At 37.1% G+C, this 19,777-nt stretch overlaps 1 protein-coding gene across 1 annotated transcript in view; it reads right to left on the reverse strand.

Annotated features, from left to right (window-relative positions):
- The window catches only part of Bmt2 (base methyltransferase of 25S rRNA 2 homolog), a 60,162-nt gene extending 40,598 nt beyond the window's left edge, over window positions 1–19,564 (reverse strand). Inside the window, exons 1-2 of the mRNA XM_031381191.1 lie at window positions 19,284–19,564; window positions 2,549–2,690 (exon numbers count right to left, since the gene is read on the reverse strand). Of these exons, the coding sequence (XP_031237051.1) occupies window positions 2,549–2,690; window positions 19,284–19,437 (296 nt within the window). The 5' untranslated portion in view covers window positions 19,438–19,564. The remainder of the gene's footprint in view (window positions 1–2,548; window positions 2,691–19,283) is intronic.
- Window positions 19,565–19,777: the final 213 nt, after the last annotated feature.

The raw sequence follows: 19,777 nt of genomic DNA on the forward strand, positions 1-19,777 counted from the left end.
GGGGGGGGGCGGGTATCTTGTTTTATCAATTACTGAGAAATGCTCTAAGATGATTTTCTCAAATTTCCTTGACAATTTTCTCTATTTCTGCTCACAAATGTTTGTAATAGTTATGCTAAGGCTTTCTCTGTTTGTTTTATCATATAATTTGCAGGTCTACTCCTTTTGATTCTAGGCCATTTACTCTGCTCCATTTTGTATGTTGTTTGCTAAACATTGTCAATGTGCTTTAAGACACTGCTATAAATATTTTCCCCAGAAAGGACATACATTTTTCCCTCTCCAATACAGCAGGCTAGGATGAAAGAAGGAACACTTGGATCCATCAGCAGTAATTGGTATGGAATGGAGTTAAATTACCTCTTTAGAGAGCATCAGTTTACATTTGGTTTCAGATGCTTTGAGAGTAAGTGAATGCTCTATGTATGCAGAGAGACAGCTCTTAAAGGAAAGAACACAGAGATCCTTCTCTGAATTTTCATTCCATTCCCAGGCCCTCCTGCTGCTGCTGTGCACAAATCAGGAAGAAAACATGAGGAATCATAACTGTGATTTGGATGCCCTCTCCATGTGGTAACCACCACTTAAAAGAAAGCTCTGCCACCTCAGGGTCCACTGCTCTGTAAGCCTCACTGACTACTCCTACTCAGAAACACTGCAACAAATGCTCCCCTATTTAGAAAAGGCTTGTTATTTCCAGTTTCTTCATACCTTTAAGGCACTGTGCATCCTTTCTCCTTCAGACTTTGAAAATAAAATACTTGGTTTTTAGATTATAATAGCACTTCCTGTCCCCCTGTAATAACACAAGTTGAAAACTGTTGTATCTTAAAACAACTTTGCTATTTGGTGTATTCAGGATTCAGATTTCTGTGATTGTTTGCTCGGTCCTTGGAGATTATTTTTGTTTTGTTTTTGTTTTTCAAGACAGGGTATCTCAGTGTAGCCCTGGCTTTCCTGGAACTCACTTTGTATATGAGGCTGGCCTGGAACTCAGAGATCTGGTTGTTTCTGCCTCCCATGTGCTGAGATTAAAGGCATGTACCACCAGACCCACCTACCTCTTGGTGCCTTTTAATCATGTTTTCAATATTATTTATTCTTATAAAGTGAAAGTTGGGTCTACAGGATTGTTACGAGTCAAATATTTTTTACAAAAAAAAACAAATCTTGCCGGGCAGTGGTGGCACATGTCTTTAATCCCAACACTTGGGAGTCAGAGAGAGGCAGATTTCTGAGTTTGAGGCCAGCCTGGTCTACAGAATGAGTTCCAGGACAGCCAGGGCTATACAGAGAAACCCTGTCTCGAAAAACCAAAAAAGAAAAAAAAATCTTATTAGATAAAATTACATCTGCATCTTATGAGTAGGCTCCCGAACCTTAATAGTAAATGCTACCAACTGGTTGAGATGGTACCTGTAGAACTTCAAAATATGTATTTATACTTTTCTTTGCAGTTAGTAATAATGTATGGAATGACATTTTGGCTTGATAATCAATGTAGTCATTAATAGCATTTGAACTAAATTTACTTCTGTTTATTAAATATCACATTTGCAGATGCAAAATTAAGATATTTTTAGGTTGTATCATTCTTTAATACTTATTTCCTGTCATCATTTTGTAAATCAGTGTTTTCCTTTATAAACAGACCCTAAGTATATATTCTCCAAAACTGCTGTGGTGTGTTTATTTAAAATTCTTTCCATTGAGTAATTTTTACAATAGTGTGTATGTAGTGACAATTGTTACTGTGACCTGAGGGTTTGAAATGCTGTGCAGTACCACTGATTGCATCCTTTAGTCATTTGGCTGTGGTTGTTGCTGCTTTGTTTCCTGGGGGTGGCGGGGGGGTGAGCTCATATAATTCCATCTAGCCAATGAAAATCAAAGCTTGTCTTTTAGTTCTAATTTTTTTGAGCAAGATTACTTCTATCCAGTACAAAATAAGTCTTTACTTTCCTTGCCTAAGGCCTACAATCTAACTTTTCTGAGTCCTGTTTTCTTCTAATGAAAGGTAGAATTTGAAAGTAACATAAGATGGGCAGCTGGGTGTCTTTTAATGTTACATCAACATCTTTTTTTGTTAAGAGAATCAGAAACACATGAGAGAAGGAGGCAGCGAGGAAGAGAGACTAAACAGCCTTAGTGCCAAATACTCCAGAAGTCCAGTACTTATTGAGTACTGTCAATGTCACAAATGGAAAATTATCCACATTCATAATCAAAATATTAAGAAGATTGTATACACTGGAAGCAAGACAAGGAAATAACAGGTTTGATAAATTGTGGATCAAATAGATAAATCATAATTTAAAAAAAAGTTTGGACAAAATTAGGCACGTGGGGAAAAATATTTTCATTAAGAAAGGTAACTGAAATAAACCTAGACCAAATGAGATACAAAGAAAAATAGGATCTTAAAAGTGTCTACATATCATTTGGAATATGTACTCTTCCCACTGCAGTATAATAAACTACACATCATTTTACATTGAAATTTTAGAATATATTTGAAACCAAAAGTGCCAGTTTGTAAAACACTCACCTACAACACCATTCAATGCGACCTTCACCCTCACAAGTTTTTGCCCAGTGATTATCTGCTAAATTTTTCATTGCAACAGCATATTCACAAAGAGTTTCCGCATCTTCACAGTGTTCTCGCCAGATCTTATCAAAGTCTCCCACTGTATACAAAAAAAGATGAACTAAATTAACTTTATTTAAAAATGCATGAGCTAATTTTAAGAAAACAGAGAGTTTATAAACGAAGTATATAAAAATCATCAATTAACTTAATGAAGTTTAAAATATTGCTTTATAACTGATTATATGCAATCAAAATTGATTGCTTTAAACAGATTTATAAAATTGAACACAGAAACAGAGAGAAGGGGAAAGAAAGAGAGAGGGGGAGTGGGAGAAGGAGGAGAGGGAGGGAGGGAGAGAGAGAGAGAGATACATATGAGTTATCCATTCATAAAGCCAATCCATGTTGGCAGGGTACAACTATGTCTGGAAATCAAGCATTCACGGCGGTGGTGGCACACGCCTTTAATCCCAGCGCTTGGGAGGCAGAGACAGGCAGATTTCTGAGTTCGAGGCCAGCCTGGTCTACAGACTGAGTTCCAGGACAGCCAGAGCTATACAGAGAAACCCTGTCTTGAAAAACCAAAAAAAAAAAAAAAAAAATATCAAGCATTCATTGTCACAGTATTTTTTGATTATACAGTCTTGAAAAAGAACGAACACGACGAACAGCTGTGTTTTGTACTTAGTCTAGATATACTGCATCTTAATATATTCTAAGTTCTCTGCACCAGCCATTGTGCTTGGGTCAATGCTGCTACATGCCTCTCCAAAGTTTTGGGCTTTTTGCTAATATTCTGAATAACAACTATAAGCAAGTGGACAAAAGGGACATGTTTCATTTGGTAAAATGTTTGCTTTGCAAGCACAAGGACTTGAGGTTCCATTGCCAAAAGCTACAAAAACAACTCTGGTGTGCCAGTGAAAGCTTATAATCCAAGAGATGGGGAGGGAGAGACAGGTGGGTTGTTTCTGGCTTACTGACCATGGCTGGCCAGCCAACGTGGTCCAGTTGGCCAGTTCCAGTATAGGAATACACTGTACTCCAAAGGCAATAAAGATATAAGGTGGATGGCAGCTGAGGAATGACACCTCAAATTGTCCTCTGTGCTTCACACAAGCACATACACAGGTTACTATCCAAATATTACTTTTTAGTTTTTAAATCAGTCATCATTACATGTAAGATAAAATTTCAGACATCACTGTGAAGACTGAAGAATTATTTGGCCAAATGAAGTTCATTAGCACAACAGGGTAAAGAATTAAAATTATCTGAGTACCTTGAGTTCTATCACACAATATATAAATCTAGGTATTTATGTAGTAACAAAATATACATGTACAAGAAATAGCCAACTGTACAGTTAATTATATCTAAAACTCTTTTTCTAAGAAAGATTAAGTCTTTCTTTTTCCTGTAGGAGAAAATAAATGGAAATAGTTTAAATTTATCAACACATTTATTCAAATTTGAAAAACAGCCAAATAGTTTTATTTACTGAATTATTTTAGTTCCACAGACTATTAAGTACTGAATTGAAAACCTATTTAATACCTCTCCAGTTTTGACTATCTCCATAAAAACAAGTAAGGGTACAAACATATTCATACACACATTGTTCAGTTAAAATGACTATGGAATCAATAAATTACAGACTGAAGACTGATTTTAATTTTAAAGTAAATGAAAACTAAGAGTCCCAGAGTCATATGCCCTTGATAGATTAATATTTTCAATAGTCAACTAATATTTGTGAAGGGACTGGGCTTTTAATTTATTATACATCAAGTTAGCATTATTTGTCTCCTAAAAAATATACAAAATCTTTCTGAATTATAAACTTTTTTTCTTAGCAACATCTGTCAAATGTAGTGGTTTAAGACTATAAACAGAATAAGTGGTCTTCAAGCAGCACTCTGGTTAGCACTCCCTCTATACACTCTGGGCACTCATACAGTACTCTTCTTGAATTTACCCATCAGACATGATACTAAATGATTCAATATGCTATAGTGTAGTTTTGAAAGTGTTTTATTATTTGAGTTCTACATCTTAAACCTTAAAAGGCTCTTTGAAGTTGTTTCACTACCCTATATAACATATGCATTATACAGAAATACTTCAATGAATTACATGTGTTTGTAAATGTGAGTCATTTGAATAGCAATCCATTATCAAGTGTATTTCAAAGAACTTGTATGTGCTGAAAATAGATTTCATACCTGCAAGTCTTGATTTTCATTCTACATGGTAGATAAAACTTAAAGACTTGGAAACTTGTACTTTATTTGGGAGAGTCCTAACCATAGAAGTAAGAGAATGGGAGGAGAGGAGAGGACAGGAGGGGAGAGGAGGGGAGGGAAGGGGAGAGGAGGGGAGGGAAGGGGAGGGGAGGGAAGAAAAACAACAAACCAAGCAGGAGAAAAAGCTAACCACAGTACAGGGGTGTTCTAGAGACACTGATGGTGAAGACACCACGTGCACAGTGCTACTAGATCTAAAGGGCATCTACAGGGCAGGAAGCCTGAGCACTAACTATCCTGTTTTCCATTACCTAGGGGATGTGCAAACAAGGGATTCTAATACAGTGCTGGAGAAAGGCAACAGAAAAATAGTATACACTCAAAGCAGAGTCACGGATGGTGATGCTGAGCTAAGTTTGTCCATTACCCCTGAGAACTAAAGGTAACGATGTAAGACACTACCGCCCTCTATTAAAACTCTTAGTGTCCTTACCATGCCATCTTAGACTCTGAAACTTGATTTACTCTATAATTAACTGCTAGCTAGAAGATGCAAAGGTGATTGTAACTACAGAGAAACCTACTTCCCTATAGCTTTTAGAAGGCTTCTGTATTCTTCACATTAAACAAAATTGTCTCTAAACAGTCCTTTTCATGTAGTTTTGAGGTTCATTAGCTGCTTATCTAACATTTTAAAGGACTCAATTTTTGTGTATTTGATAGACATCAATTGCAAACAACTTAGCATTGTAATATTTTCATTAGCAGTTGAGTTTACAGTCTCAATGTATGCTGAGACTGAAAGGTAATATGTAATTGGTAAGCACAGTAAACTTAACTATATAAGTGAGAATAGAGAATGAAATTTTATTTATTTTTTATCCTTATACCATATTTGCTGAAAATGGTTTCTTTGAAAAAATGTTTTCTTACATGTGGTGTGCAGGCGCGCACACACACACACACACACACACACACACACACACACACACACGTATGCAGGTGGCTGAGGAGGCCAAGAGAAGGAGGTGTCAGATTAAATGAACTAGAATCTATAGGCAGTTGTGAGCCACCTTAGATAAGAGCCAAGAACCAAGTGTGGATTCTCTGAAGAGCAGCAACTTGTCTTAATTACTGAGCCATCTCCAGCCTCTGGGAGGGAAATGTTAAATGCTACATGAAATAGTAAAGTTAAACAGAAGTAAGACAGAGGGAAGTACAAAAGAAACAAATAAAATGCTAGTGAGGCTGTAACAAAACAGACCTGAACCTAATACATTATCTAAGTCTCACATAAGTTATCCTGAACCATAGCTTCTTTCAGATAGTGTGTATTTTATTATTTATTTACTTATTTATTTAACTATTCACTTTATATCCCACTCACTTCCCTCGTCTTCTACTACTGCTCCTCTACTTTCCTCTGTGAACTTCATGTCTACTTAGGATGTGTGTTCCTTTGGGTAGGACCATCTACAAAACATAGGCAACATCTCAGGCATCCCTTAAGAAACTGGATTCATTCTCCTTCCCTCAGGAGCCACTGATGGCAATAGTTCCATCCATGCTGAGACTGGAGCTGGCTTGTAAATGCGCAGGTCTTGTGCATGCAATCCAAGCTACAGCGAGTACATGTCTGTGACAGCATTGTTATGTCTGCTGTGTTGTGTCTGTGAAAGAGTTTCACTGCAGATATCCATTACCTCTGGCTCTTAGGATCTTTCTGGACTCCTCTCCCATGATGATATGAGCCTGAGTGTGATACAGATGTCCAATTTGGAGCTAAACCCCAACAGTTTCTCATTCTTTGCACACTGCTCAGTCATAGGTCTCTTTATTAATTACCATGTACTGCAAAAAAGAAGCTTCTCTGATGAGGACTCAAACGATCACATGTACCTGAGACTCTCGTAATTTGCATGAAAGACTGTCTGATCTTCCTGCCTCTAGTACTAGTGCTAGGATTATGAGAGGGTGACACTATGCTCAATTTTATGTAGTTTTTGAGAGTAAACTAGGACTCTGTGCATGCTTAGACAAGCCCTGTACCATCAAACCACATCCCCAATACCTCCCTTTTTAAATTCACTTTCTACAGGTATCCTAGAAAAACTTGTTCTTTAAAGAGAATCAAAGCGTGACTATATCCAACAAATATACAATTACCTTTCCTATTACAAGTAAATAAAAAATTACTTTTAGAAAGCATCATTGCAATACACATATATATATATACACACAGTTCATAATCAAACAAAAAGAATAAACTTGGAGAAATATCAATAATAACTTGTTCAACTACAGTTTTAAAATCAACTTAAAATAATCATATGATTATCTTCCAAAATTCTAGAACAAAGTTCACAATATCTTGTCTTCTACTTCCACTTTTGTATTTTCTTTATATTTAGATTTCTAAATACCCCTTAAAATACAACAAAAAACAAACACTAATTTATAGTTTAAAACATTAGTAATGGCAACATTTCAACTCAAGTTCAATACAGAAATCGATGAGTCGATTATTCTCAATCTGTGTCCTATAGCAACATAACACAGTTTTCAAGTAAACTCACCTTTACACACAAAACATTTGTTTCTACTAAAGAACAGAAAAGCCTAACTGCCTATTTTTAAAAATAATGGCAACTAAAGAACGGTGTATATAAATTTAAAACATTGCTGTATTTTTAATTATTTTAACATTAATTTGCTATTACCTTTGTAAAAAAAATCAACTATAGTTAAATGAGTTTGGAATTATCCATTTTTACCCTCACAATTCTCTCATGAACTAATTCTTGGATGTTCTAAGCTACAGAGCACTAAGCAGTTGATACCATTTTCATTTACAAATTAACTGTTCTCCTACTATCTGCCATAGTACATTTATTTCCTTTGAAACATAAATGAAATCATATTTTTGAGAGGGTTTATCTGCCTTTCATTTGGTTATCTCATATCGATGCCCCAGTACAATGCATCTGCCTCCTAAGAGTACTTGTTGTTTACTCCCAAATGTTATCTATTAAAAACAGTTGTGATTCTCACCACAAAAGTATAAAGAGAAAAGGAAACACTACGTTTGATTCATAACTTACATAAGTTCCAGAAATTAACTGTGGTGCCCAGTGGAGAGAGGCAAAATATATAAGTGTTTTCTGTATTAAAAACAGAGTAAACATCAGTTATAAAATTACAAGCAAGCAGCTGCTCAACTAAAATCCAGTCTACAGGCCATTGTCAACAGTGACTCAACTAGTCTGAGTATTTCAAAATTTACAAAGTTCTAAAAAAAAATCTTCAAAGGTTGAGAATGCTGAATCCAAGTCTTTTGTATGTAAGTTACCATTCTCAAGCTCATTAAAACGTTTTTGTCTCTCTCTCTGTTTACTGCAAGTGGAAGAGGAGTCTCATCTACTGAGTTCTTTGGTATTGTTCACAGGTCTAAGAAAATCTTCACGCTTAAGGAAATAATCTGATTAAAACCAATAAATGGTAAGAAGTTCTTATAGGTGAGGAAAGTGAATCTGCATTACTGCTTTCTGGGATCATCTAATTAGAAAGTATATTCTTCTCAGTACCTATCTTCATTTCCAGTCTTACCGGGTATAACAATAAAGCAAAAATCTGAAATTTAAGGAGTATAACTATGATAAATTTATGACAAAACTATATTTATAAATCACAAATGGCAAGGAATTAATATAGAATATATAAAGACTCATAAAACTCAATAGCTAAATTATACCAATCTTTTTAAAAGTGGATGAAGGAACTAAAGCTACATTTTCTTTCCTAAGCAGAAATATAAAAGGATTACCAAACATATGCAAAGATGGTCATCATCACCAGTAACTAATGTAATTAATGTAATAGCTAACTTAAAAAAGAAGCAACTACTACATGTGGAGAAAAGGGAGCCTATGTACTATGTGCTGAGAGTACAGTTCAGCCATACAGTTTCTTCAAAACATCCCAAAGCTTCCACCTCCTTCCTCTCTATCTTCCTCTGTATATATGAGAAACAAAACCCATATGTAAAAGAGATTTTGTAATCTCATGCTCACTGTGTTATTAACTACAAGATACAGAAAAAAACATGTGTTTATCAGTGGGTAACAAACTAAAGAATTATGGAGTATACATATATTATGAAGCATCATTCAACTTAAAAAAGGAAACCCTGCCACTAGGTCATTACACTACATGAAATATACAATCACAGAAAGGCATACATCACAGATTGTTTATATGTAGAATCTGACACAGGGGGCATAAAGAAATCCAAAATAGTGTGTGCTCATCAGAGGCTGCAGGAAGGAGGGACAGATGAAGACTCAGACACTGGTCAAAGGGTAAAAACGAAGTTAGGAAAGAATAAGCTTTTGAGAAATAATGTACAGTATGGTAACTAATTAGGATGTATACATTAGTAACAAAGTAAGTTTTTTTATAGTAATGCACAACCAAATTACTATTATGTGATAGATGTCCGATTGACTGAGGAATCATTATATAAGGTATATTTTCATCAAAATAGCAAGCAAATCCCTAAAACTTATACAATCAATTTCTTACCATAACCTCTTCTTTTATTATTTTACATGTCTGTGATACACACACACACACTCTCTCTCTAACACACACACACACACACACACACTCTCTCTACTGAATCCATTTAGTGCTGCTCATATGTATGCATTTAGTGCTGACAAGCTGGATTATATAACAACATATCAGGGGGGTTATTTCCCATTTATACATCAAAAAATAACTCTTGGCAGCTTAGTCTGTAATTGATGATATGTTACTGATTTTTAAATGTTCCTATACTATCCTAAGTATATAAAACTCTAAAAGATAACTATAACAACAGAACCTAAAAGGAGCAGTGAGTAGAGAGAAAAGGAAGAAAGAGGAATTCTGGGAGTAATGTAGGTGTTTTTTATTTTGTGGCAGTGATTGATTTCACAGGTGCAAAGAGAAAGCTGAGAGTAATGGAAATGTTTTTATATTTTATGGCAGTGATTTCACAAGTACATATGACTTTTAACACTCATGGAGTTCTGTATATTAAATGGAAGGAGTCTACTGTGTATAAGCTACATATACTTCAATAAATTTAAGCTTTAAAACTGATGTGCAATGAACATAATGCTACAAAATTAAAACAGTATCATAAATTAATCTATGGATTAAGAATATAGTTCTTTAACTTCAAGGCCAAATTCTCAAAAACAAACACTTCAGGGATCTAATACTTACATAAATTTTCAACTTTTAGGAATTCAGAGTGACTGTGATTTAGGTATACTGCCAAATATGGGCACAGGTGCTTATCTCTAGAAGATCAGATTTCCAAAGTCAAGTTCAAGGACTTTTAAATGCTATTGCTTAGAACATGAAGAAATGAAACTGATGACTGAATGGGAAAAATTATATTCCAATCACCGTATTACACTTCATTATTTGATGAGTTTTCAGTTTATGAACACTCATGAACATAACAAAGGGTTGCGGCAGACAAACTACAACAACTGTGCTGACCACAAACAAATGGGCTTTTGTCAGTCAGACACTGCCACTGAATCTCTGTAACTGCATCATCTGTTACTTTTTTGGTAGTTGTTCTCATCTCTGTTGGCCAATTCTCGAAGCATATTTCATTTAATGGATCTAGAGTATGAACTGGTCATTTACCCTAACACTTTACATATAAATTCACTGTATATTCACAGCTCAGAAACAAGAGCCTATAATAGCAAGGTTGTAGAGCCAAATGACTGAAACAACATAAAACATCTTGAAGTGGGGCAAAGTGGAATTTAATTAAATTTAAAGAGCAAAAGGATACATGAATTAACCCTAATATCTACAGGCACAATTTTACTCTACTATATCTTTATGAAGCAGCCTTTTGTAAGAAGCACTTATGATTTAGAAACTTCATTCAGGGGGCTGGAAAAATAGCTCAGAAGTTTAGAGCACTGACTGCTCTTCCAGAGGTCCTGAGTTCAATTCCCAGAAACCACATGGTGGTTCACAGTCAACTGTAATGGGATCTGATGCCCTCTTCTGGTGTGTCTGAAGACAGCTACAGTGTACTCATGCACCTAAAATAAATAAATCTTTTTTAAAAAGAAAGAAACAAACTTCATCCAAGTTACAAAAGTCTTTGACTACTTCCTGTAAGGGAGACAGTGTAACAAAGTCAGGACTTTGTTACATGTTTCTCCTTTGTGAAAAATAATTTATGTACATGTGTATGACTACAAAGATCACTTGGTTGGTATAATATCAAACCTGGAAATAAGAGGATTTTTGAAGAGATTTCCAGAACTTAATTTATATAAGTAGGGAATTGCTGCACACGTGGGAACCAGCGATGTTCAGAGACATCTTTACAGGTAAGAGAGTAACAATTTATATTAGTTATCTTATTTGTTTACATTTCAAATGTTATCCCCCTTCCCAGTTTCCTCTTCAGAAACCCCCTATCCTCTCCCCTTCAACCTGCTTCTATAAGGGTGCTCTCCAACCCTCCTGCCTCACAGCCCTGGCATTCCCCTAATTCGGGGCATCGAGGACCAAGGGCCACCCCACTTATTAATACTAGATAAGACCATCCTTTGCCTCATATGCAGGTGGAGCCATGGGTACCTTTATGTGTACTCTTTGGTTGGTGGTCTGGGAGGTCTGGTTGGTTGATATTGTTGTTCCTCCCATGGGGTAATTTTTTTCTAAACAGCTCCTGTGATAGACATGAATAAAGCTGCATTTGAGGTACCAGAAAGCAGTATACCAGTGGTTCTCAGATAATATATTTTTAAATATCATAAACTTGGCCTCCAAAATTTAACAGAATGATAAAGGACCATAAAATTGTTATCTGTGAACTCAGGATATACAAATATAAATAAATATATAAACAATTACCATACCTCAATATAAACTTATATCCATTAAAATATTTCTAATTTTTATAGGCTAAAAATACTTTAAAAAAATTGGACTGAGTCATATAAAGAAATCAATGGGTAAGCAGGGCAGAGTAGCAAGTAAGAGGAATTCATTGCATACCATAAAGCAAAGCTAGTTCAGTGCGACTTGTCAAATGTTACAATACCTGTGTTCTCTTGTATTTGTAATTTTTAATATATAAAAAGAGGAATTTTCAGAACAGGTTCCATCACTAAATGGGGATAAAGTTATCATTCTACTCAATAAGAAAGCATGTTTACTAGCTGCTTCTACATATGAATCTTCAATCTATGTGAGAAATGGTATTAGGGTTAGTTAGACAAAAGACAGAGTTCTAGTAAAAGGACTAAGCTAGATAGGAAAGAGATAAGTAATCCACATGCCAACTATGATATGTACAAACACAAGTACTTATTTACACAGAATCTGTGCTAAATATTTTTAGAAACTAGACTAAATGACTATCTGTAGAATTTTAAAAAGCCCAGAGATGTTTAATATTAAAGCAAAGTATTTGGTGATGAAGTACAGCAGATTGCCTGATTTATCTATTTAGGAACTATTATTATTGTTGTTGTTGTTGTTGTTGATGTTATGATTATTATTATCTCTATGTTATTATTATTATTACCATCTCTATAGTCATGTTATAGTCCAGGCTGGCCTCAAACTCTTCAACGTCTTGCTTCAAACTCTTAAGTGCTGGGACTAAAGGCATGTTCCTCCATGCTTGGCTAATAACTAGAATTTTCAATTGTCAAGACAATAATACACAGTTAAACTTCCTGAATATCAGTACTCCTAGTTTCAAGATGAATATTCTAGTAATGATATAGGAATGGGAATGGGATATGGCAAAGGATAATATCCTGGAACAAACCAATTCTTAATGCTATTTTGGAGGTATACAAGTAGGACAACTACAAACACCACCTCTGATATTCATGCAACTTGAATATAGTTGGGACCCTGCTATTTTAGAAATTGTCAAGAACTAATAAAAACGGGAGCTCCAAAGATGTTTCATAATAAAACATGAACTTCTTAATGCCACTGTCGGTGATTAAAGTCTTAAATGTGAGATTATTCTTTCAACAGCACAGTATGATTTTAAGTTATTTTGTTATATGTGACAAAGAGTTTTTATTCTGTGACAGAAAAGGTATTTACAAGCACTGGATTGTTCTAAATTAATATAAATGCTATAAGAGATGGATGTGACAGAGGCTTTGTGAAACATTTGCCTGTATTACTGAGATATTAATATAGTTGAGATTATTTTTACTACAGAAATACCAAGAAGCAACCAAAGGGATTTTAAAAAGTAAGAAAAAAAGAGACAACCTAATATCTGAAATTAATTTATGCATTAAGTCTATTAGAGGAGAAATTTAAAAACTACTGGTATAAATATTGTCCTTAAAAGTAAATAACTCTTTACATAGCAGTGTAACAAATATACTAAGTGTAAAAAAAAAATCACTAATTTACTTAGCTTTGTCAGCTGACACTTCCCTCCTACATACTATGATTTATCCTAGAAATGAAGCATTGTATAAGTAGACAAGAAATGAGTTTAAAACACAAAATGAGTTTAAAAGCTCCTGACATGGGTTCATTCTTTTATATCAAACTGTCTAGTTTTATAACAAACTAACCTTAGTTCAGTGCCCCACCACACAAAGTGATAAAGCAGAAGTCTGCCTCAGAAGTAGACAAAAAACAGTTAAGCAGGTTCTAATATCCAACTTATGGAATTGCTTTCTGAGAGCCTAAGAATTGGCATTTTAAAGTTCACAGAATAGCGATGCTCACTAATGCATAAGAAACATCACATTACGGCTGGAGAGAAGGCTAAGTGGTTAAGAGCACTAACTGCTCTTCCAGAGGTCCTGAGTTCAATTCCCAGTAACCACATGGTGGCTCACAGCCATCTGTAATGGGACCTGATGACCTCTTCTGCTGTGTCTAAAGTGTACTGACATACATAAAATGAATAAATAATTTTTAAAACAAAGGAAAGAAACATCATATTAGATACAGGAAGCTACAAACAAGATATACACAAATACACTGCACTTAGGCCCATGTTGAGAATCAAAACAAATCACTATTTCTTAAAGAATGTAATAATCCTATTTGTCTCTTTTCTTGAAGACTTAAGGTTGTCACTCTGAGTACTTTTATTGTAAATAAAGCATAAATAGTAGGTGTACTGGCTGGTTTTGTATGTCAACTTGACACAGGCTGGAGTTATCACAAAGAAGGGAGTTTCAGTTGGGGAAGTACCTCCATGAGATCCAGCTGTGGGGCATTTTCTGAATTAGTGATCAAGGGGGTAGGGCCCCTTGTGGGTGGTGCCATTCCTGGGCTGGAAGTCTTGGGTTCTATAACATCCCTCCATGGCCTCTGCTTCAGCTCCTGCTTCCTGACCTGCTTGAGTCCCAGTCCTGACTTCCTCTGGTGATCAACAGCAATGTAGAAGTAAGCTGAATAAACCCTTTCCTGCCCAACTTGCTTCTTGGTCATGATGTTTGTACAGGAATAGAAACCCTGACTAAGACAGTAGGTATGGTTGTGCAGTGTTACAGCCTAGCACTGAGGAAACTCAACTTCTGGGGGTACTCCCTGTGTTCTGGGACAGCTCCACTCTCTCCTTTCACCCTTATTGCTGGCTCCAAGTACCACTGAGCATATCACAGCCACTCCTCTTGGCAGTGTGTTTGTTTATTTATGTATTGTCCTCCATATAGAGGGCTTCCAATCTTCCACTTCTAAAGAACATGTTCATATTCAAGCATTGTCCCCACCCTCACTCTATGCCAATCTGCCTGTCTGCCGTGTTCTTGCAGCACTCTGACTAAACCATTATAGAATGCAATTCTAAACTGGAGGCTTAATGGCTGTCCACACTTTCCCAGTCACAGAATCTTTACATTATCAGTGTCTTTTCCTCCTTTGTTTTATGAAAACTTATTCTAGCCTTCAAAATATTATTTTTTTTGTTTCACCATCATGACTATTTCCTATGTCTTTTTATCAACTCTAAATCAGACAAGTGTCCAGAGCCACCTAACTTGCCTCGTCTAGATTACTTCCTATTACAAACTATTGTGCTTCCACTTCAGAGTTGACTTTTTGTCTACTATATACTTACTGAGTTTTGAGTTTTGAAGTGTCATAATCAGTTATATCCTACAGAGTTCCAAAGATAACACTTAAAATGGACCCAAGGCCAAAGCCACAACATTTGAGTTTTGTTTTGTTTCTTGCTTTTAGCCTGTTAAATACCAAAGAACTTACATTTATACTTTTGTATTTATCTTTTGAACTATAACTCCCTTTCTTGTAGAGATACAACAGACACAATGATAAAATCAAATAGGTAACTGCACACCTACTATTTGCTCTTCACTGGATCAACAGCATCTGTGCTGTTAGTGATAATCATTATATAGTGTTACTGATGTTAAATGAAATTAACCTTTCATTTCCCCACTGCAAAAAATGTCTAGGGCTAAGTTAACTAGACTTTTGATGGAGAGTCTACATATTTTAGCGAACAAGCCAAGATTCTCATATGCATGTGTGCATATATACACACTTTTCCGATTCTATATCATAATGAGTATTAACTAGGAGAAAACGTGAAAAGAAAACTGTGAAAACTCTCTTTGAAAATAAAGTAAACAAAGAGAACCAGTTCAAACTGTATTAGGGGGGTCATAGAATTGGTCAATTTATTAACAGCTGTGGAGAAAATACTGAAAGAAAAGTTTAAGTTAAACTAGTCCATGATCCTAATTTTTAAAACAATTCAAATACTGTACTTCATGCAAGACATCAATATTATAAGTTAATTCTATTAGTTTTAAGGCTGTTTTTGTTTTAGTTTTAAATTATCTCTAAAGTTACCATTTCCCCCACAATTTTCTCATCTCAAGTGTTTGCTACAAAAGATGTGAGAGCTGGAGAGACGGCTCCATCACTGAAGTGCTTGCCTTGCACCCTGCAAGCAAGGGGACCTGTGTTCAGATCCCTAACACCACATACAAGGCCAGGGACAGAATCATCTAACTATAATCCCACCGATCTCAGGACAACCTGCCTGGCCTCATTAGTGAGCTCTAGGTTCTGAGAGACCCCTGTCTCAAAAAATAAAGTGGACACAACTGATGAAGACACTGATGCTGACCTCTAGCCATCACAGGTATATATATGCACATACATGCACTTGTACAATCTCTCTGTCTCTCTCTGTCTGTCTCTCTGTCTCTGTCTGTCTCTCTCTCTCTACACACACACACACACACACACACACACACACCCCAAAACTACAAAGAAAGCAAAAACAAAACTGAAAATCTACATGGCTTCAGTTTAGTTCTTAGTCAGATACACTGATCAAGTAAATCTGACTAATCAACAAAGTCCTTATTTGGAAAGCAAAATTAAACTAGCTATTTCTTATAAATAAACTGTCTATACACCTTCTAATCAAATTAAAATACTTTAAGTTGCTGTAGAAGTCAAATTTCAAAATTCTGTATAGCAAAGATATTAAACCCCTGTTTGTGCAAGTGTATTTTCCTTTATATAAATTCAACCTGTAAGTCTCTTATCTACAAATGGCTGGACATCAAAATATCCCTTCTCATCACCAATTCTAGGAACTGTCCTCACATTTTCTTTTAGTAACTTATTCAGATAGATAGTACTATCTTAAACACTGACCGTTATCACTGATCTTGTTTCACTAATACAAATTGGCATAAGACCTTTGAGTGGTGATAGAGGGCAGGCAGTAAAATGGAGCAGTGTGAAAAAGTGGTTACAAGTGCATTAAATACACCCACTCACCTCTGTAACACAGCTCCCTTTCCCTACCCAAGCCTGCTCATCACTGTGGACACTCACCAGTTGGACAGATCAGAGCAATGAAGGAAAACACCCATCACAGCAGGAAGGTCCCGTTTTCATTTTTCTTTCTGTTGCATTTCCAATCCTCTGTCATAGACGTAGACAAGGAAAACTCTATTCTACTCTATATTCTTTACCTTTACTGTGTTCTTACTTTTCAGTAACTGCTGTTTCCCTTTTCATCCTACCCCAGTCTATTCATCACTAGTACATCCCTGAATAAACTATACTTCTCACTGCTCCATTCCCATACCCATCAACTTATATCTTTTTTCATTGCTCAACTTTTAGTGTTACTTCCTTATCTTCACTTTCTTTTACATTCTAACATTTATGTCAATAATATTAGGGTAAGAGATGAGATGGATACTCTATTTCCCATAAAATAGTATGCACTAATCATCAACTACCTCAGTTTCACAAAAGTTACTTTGATCTTTTTAGTACTGGGTCCACTAATCTATAATACTGAAAGAATTAAGTTTAGAATATACACTAAATCTGGCTAATATGTTTTCAGTCCCTAATGGAGATGCAGAGATTGTAGATCTGAGATAAAAATGCAGACAATTTAAGATCAGCCATGTTTGAGAACTATTAGTGAAAATTATGGCTTCTTATAGTCTGACATTCCAAGATTTTTAAGTGATAATTTACTGCATTCCCTAGTAAGAAAACTGTTATGAGCTTATAGAATACATTTATGACTGGACACTATCAATATAATTCTATGCCTCCAAAATAAAACATCTAAATCATTGGTGGAATTCAGGGTATTAAAATGCCAAAAAAATTGCTTCATTCAAATGCCTAGACTGTCAGGACATCTCTACCTACCCAAGACACACATCAGGTCATTTGTTTCTGAACTACTTGCATTGGTTTCCATTCTAGTAATTTCTAAGTATCAATCCTCATTAAGAACCTAGTGTTCCCCTAGTTAGAATTTGGGCTTAAAGACATGTTTAAACATGTGAGACTAAGCATGCATAAACAGCAGCTTAAAGAGATAATGGCACATTAGCAGTGTGTTAAGTGGAACCTATTCGTTTATGAATAAATGAATAATGAATAACAATGAAATTATTACAATAAGGTTAAGAATAGAAACTGAATTACATACTAGTCATTTTCTTTTAAAAAGATGTGTCGTAAATCTGTACAAAATGGCATAATAAATTGAAGAAAAGTGGGTCCACTTATTTCCTCATTTCTTCAAACAACATAAAAACCAATAGAGAATGGCATTATGTAAGTGCATTTTGTGACTACCAAGAATGATGCAACTGTTGCTATGGTAACCACTCATTTCATTGAATTGAGGTTGGGAATTAAATTATTTTCAATAAAAAAAAATTCAATACCTTAATATGCTTGCCAAGGTTCCTCTATTAGTACCTATCAAACAATAGCTATTAGCCATCTTTGGGGATATCAAATGGCCTCTCTTAAAAGCCAGGGCTAAGTTGTCAAGGAAAGAACTTTGAATAGTGTTAAAAATAAAACTGCATCAACTGACACTCAAAGGAAGGTAGACTTGACTGAACTTTCAGAATAATTGAAAAGTGTGCGTATCTGAAAAGTGACATGATCTCACAAGTCTTTGTTCCTTCACTGTCATAATTTCTCTTTTAACCTAAATTACCAACTAGTTAAAAGACTGACACTGCTGAGTTTTCATTTTGCAATTAAGCTAAAGAAAACTCCACTGAAAGTAGCCCATGTTAACATTTTAGGAATTTTTTTTTCTGAACATATGAAGAATAATGCAAAGTATCACCTTCCAAATCTTATAAAGTTGCTTTGTTTGAGAGCCCCCATTTACAAAATGCCAGGATAACTCATACTATTCAACTATAGACACTGTTCTGGCATACTCGCAAGCCGGAAAAGCTACCTCCCCAGAGGAGGGGGCTGCACCTACTTCAATGGCATCCGTACCTTTCGGAGTCTCTGTGGTTAGAGACTATTCAAGAACCTGCCCCAGATCTCTTCCTGGACTGCCTCCACGAACTTGAAGATGGGAGCTGCGGTGGAGGGGAGCTACCTGCCACCCTTTCCCCTGTTAAACACGGTGAAGCACCTTGAGGTCCTCTGCTGAGCCTGCTGACTTCGCAGCCCTGGATGCCCAGGCAGGGGAGGCCTCAGCATGGCCTTGCCAAGGAGCGAAGACGAAAAGGGGCTGTTGCCAAGTGGGCTGAACAACAGGCTGGTCCAGCGCACAAGAGTGAGGGGCAGCTTCGCTCCTGCCAGTCTCGCGGTGGATTTTTTTTTCCCCTTCTCTTGGGGGTCTTACCTGAAAGCCCCTCCCTCCCTCTGAGTGTATGCTCGGTGACAGTGGTCTCAGCCCACCGCTGGGGACAGGGCCTAGGCGGGTGGCGACTGCCCATTAGGGATCCCGGAGCCGAGAGCAGGAGGCCGGCCGGTCGCGGCCTGGGCAGACGTGCGGCCCCCGTGTGTGTCAATGGTGGCCTGTGGGGCTGAAAAGAGCTGACCCAGCCGGGGGACGCGCCTCCCCTCCCCCGCTGCCTGTTTACCTTCGCGGTACTTCTTGCGGAGCCGCCGGTGGACGCTCTTCACCACCCCGGACAGCTTCTCCTGCTCCAGCTTCCGCTCCTGTTCCCGGGGCTGCGCGGCGCTCGGGGACCGCTGTCCGCGCGCTGCGGCTCGGTCACCCGGCCCGGGCTCCATAGCGCTGCCGCCGCCGCCACCGCCCCTCGGGCCCCGCGGTCTCTCCCGGGACAGAGGAGGTGGGGAAGGAGGAGGCAGCAGCCCGAGGAGGCCCAGGAGCCACAGCTAAGGCCTCGGGGGCGGGGTCTTCCCAAGAGCGCAAGGTGATTGGTGAACTTCGGAGGGCTGGGTGGAAATGGAAAGGATCACGGACCAATGGGCAGAGGGCAGCGGTGGAGCGCCGAGTTGTTTGGGAAGGAGCAGCTGAAGGAGGCGGAGAAAGCACTGGGCTCCTTGCCAGGCCACGCCCCGGATGCTGTGCGGAGGAGCCCCGGCTGCCTAGGGGAGGAGGCCGGTGGTG

This window comes from Mastomys coucha, unplaced genomic scaffold, assembly GCF_008632895.1.
Source record: "Mastomys coucha isolate ucsf_1 unplaced genomic scaffold, UCSF_Mcou_1 pScaffold20, whole genome shotgun sequence".
NCBI classification, from domain to species: Eukaryota; Metazoa; Chordata; class Mammalia; order Rodentia; family Muridae; genus Mastomys; species Mastomys coucha.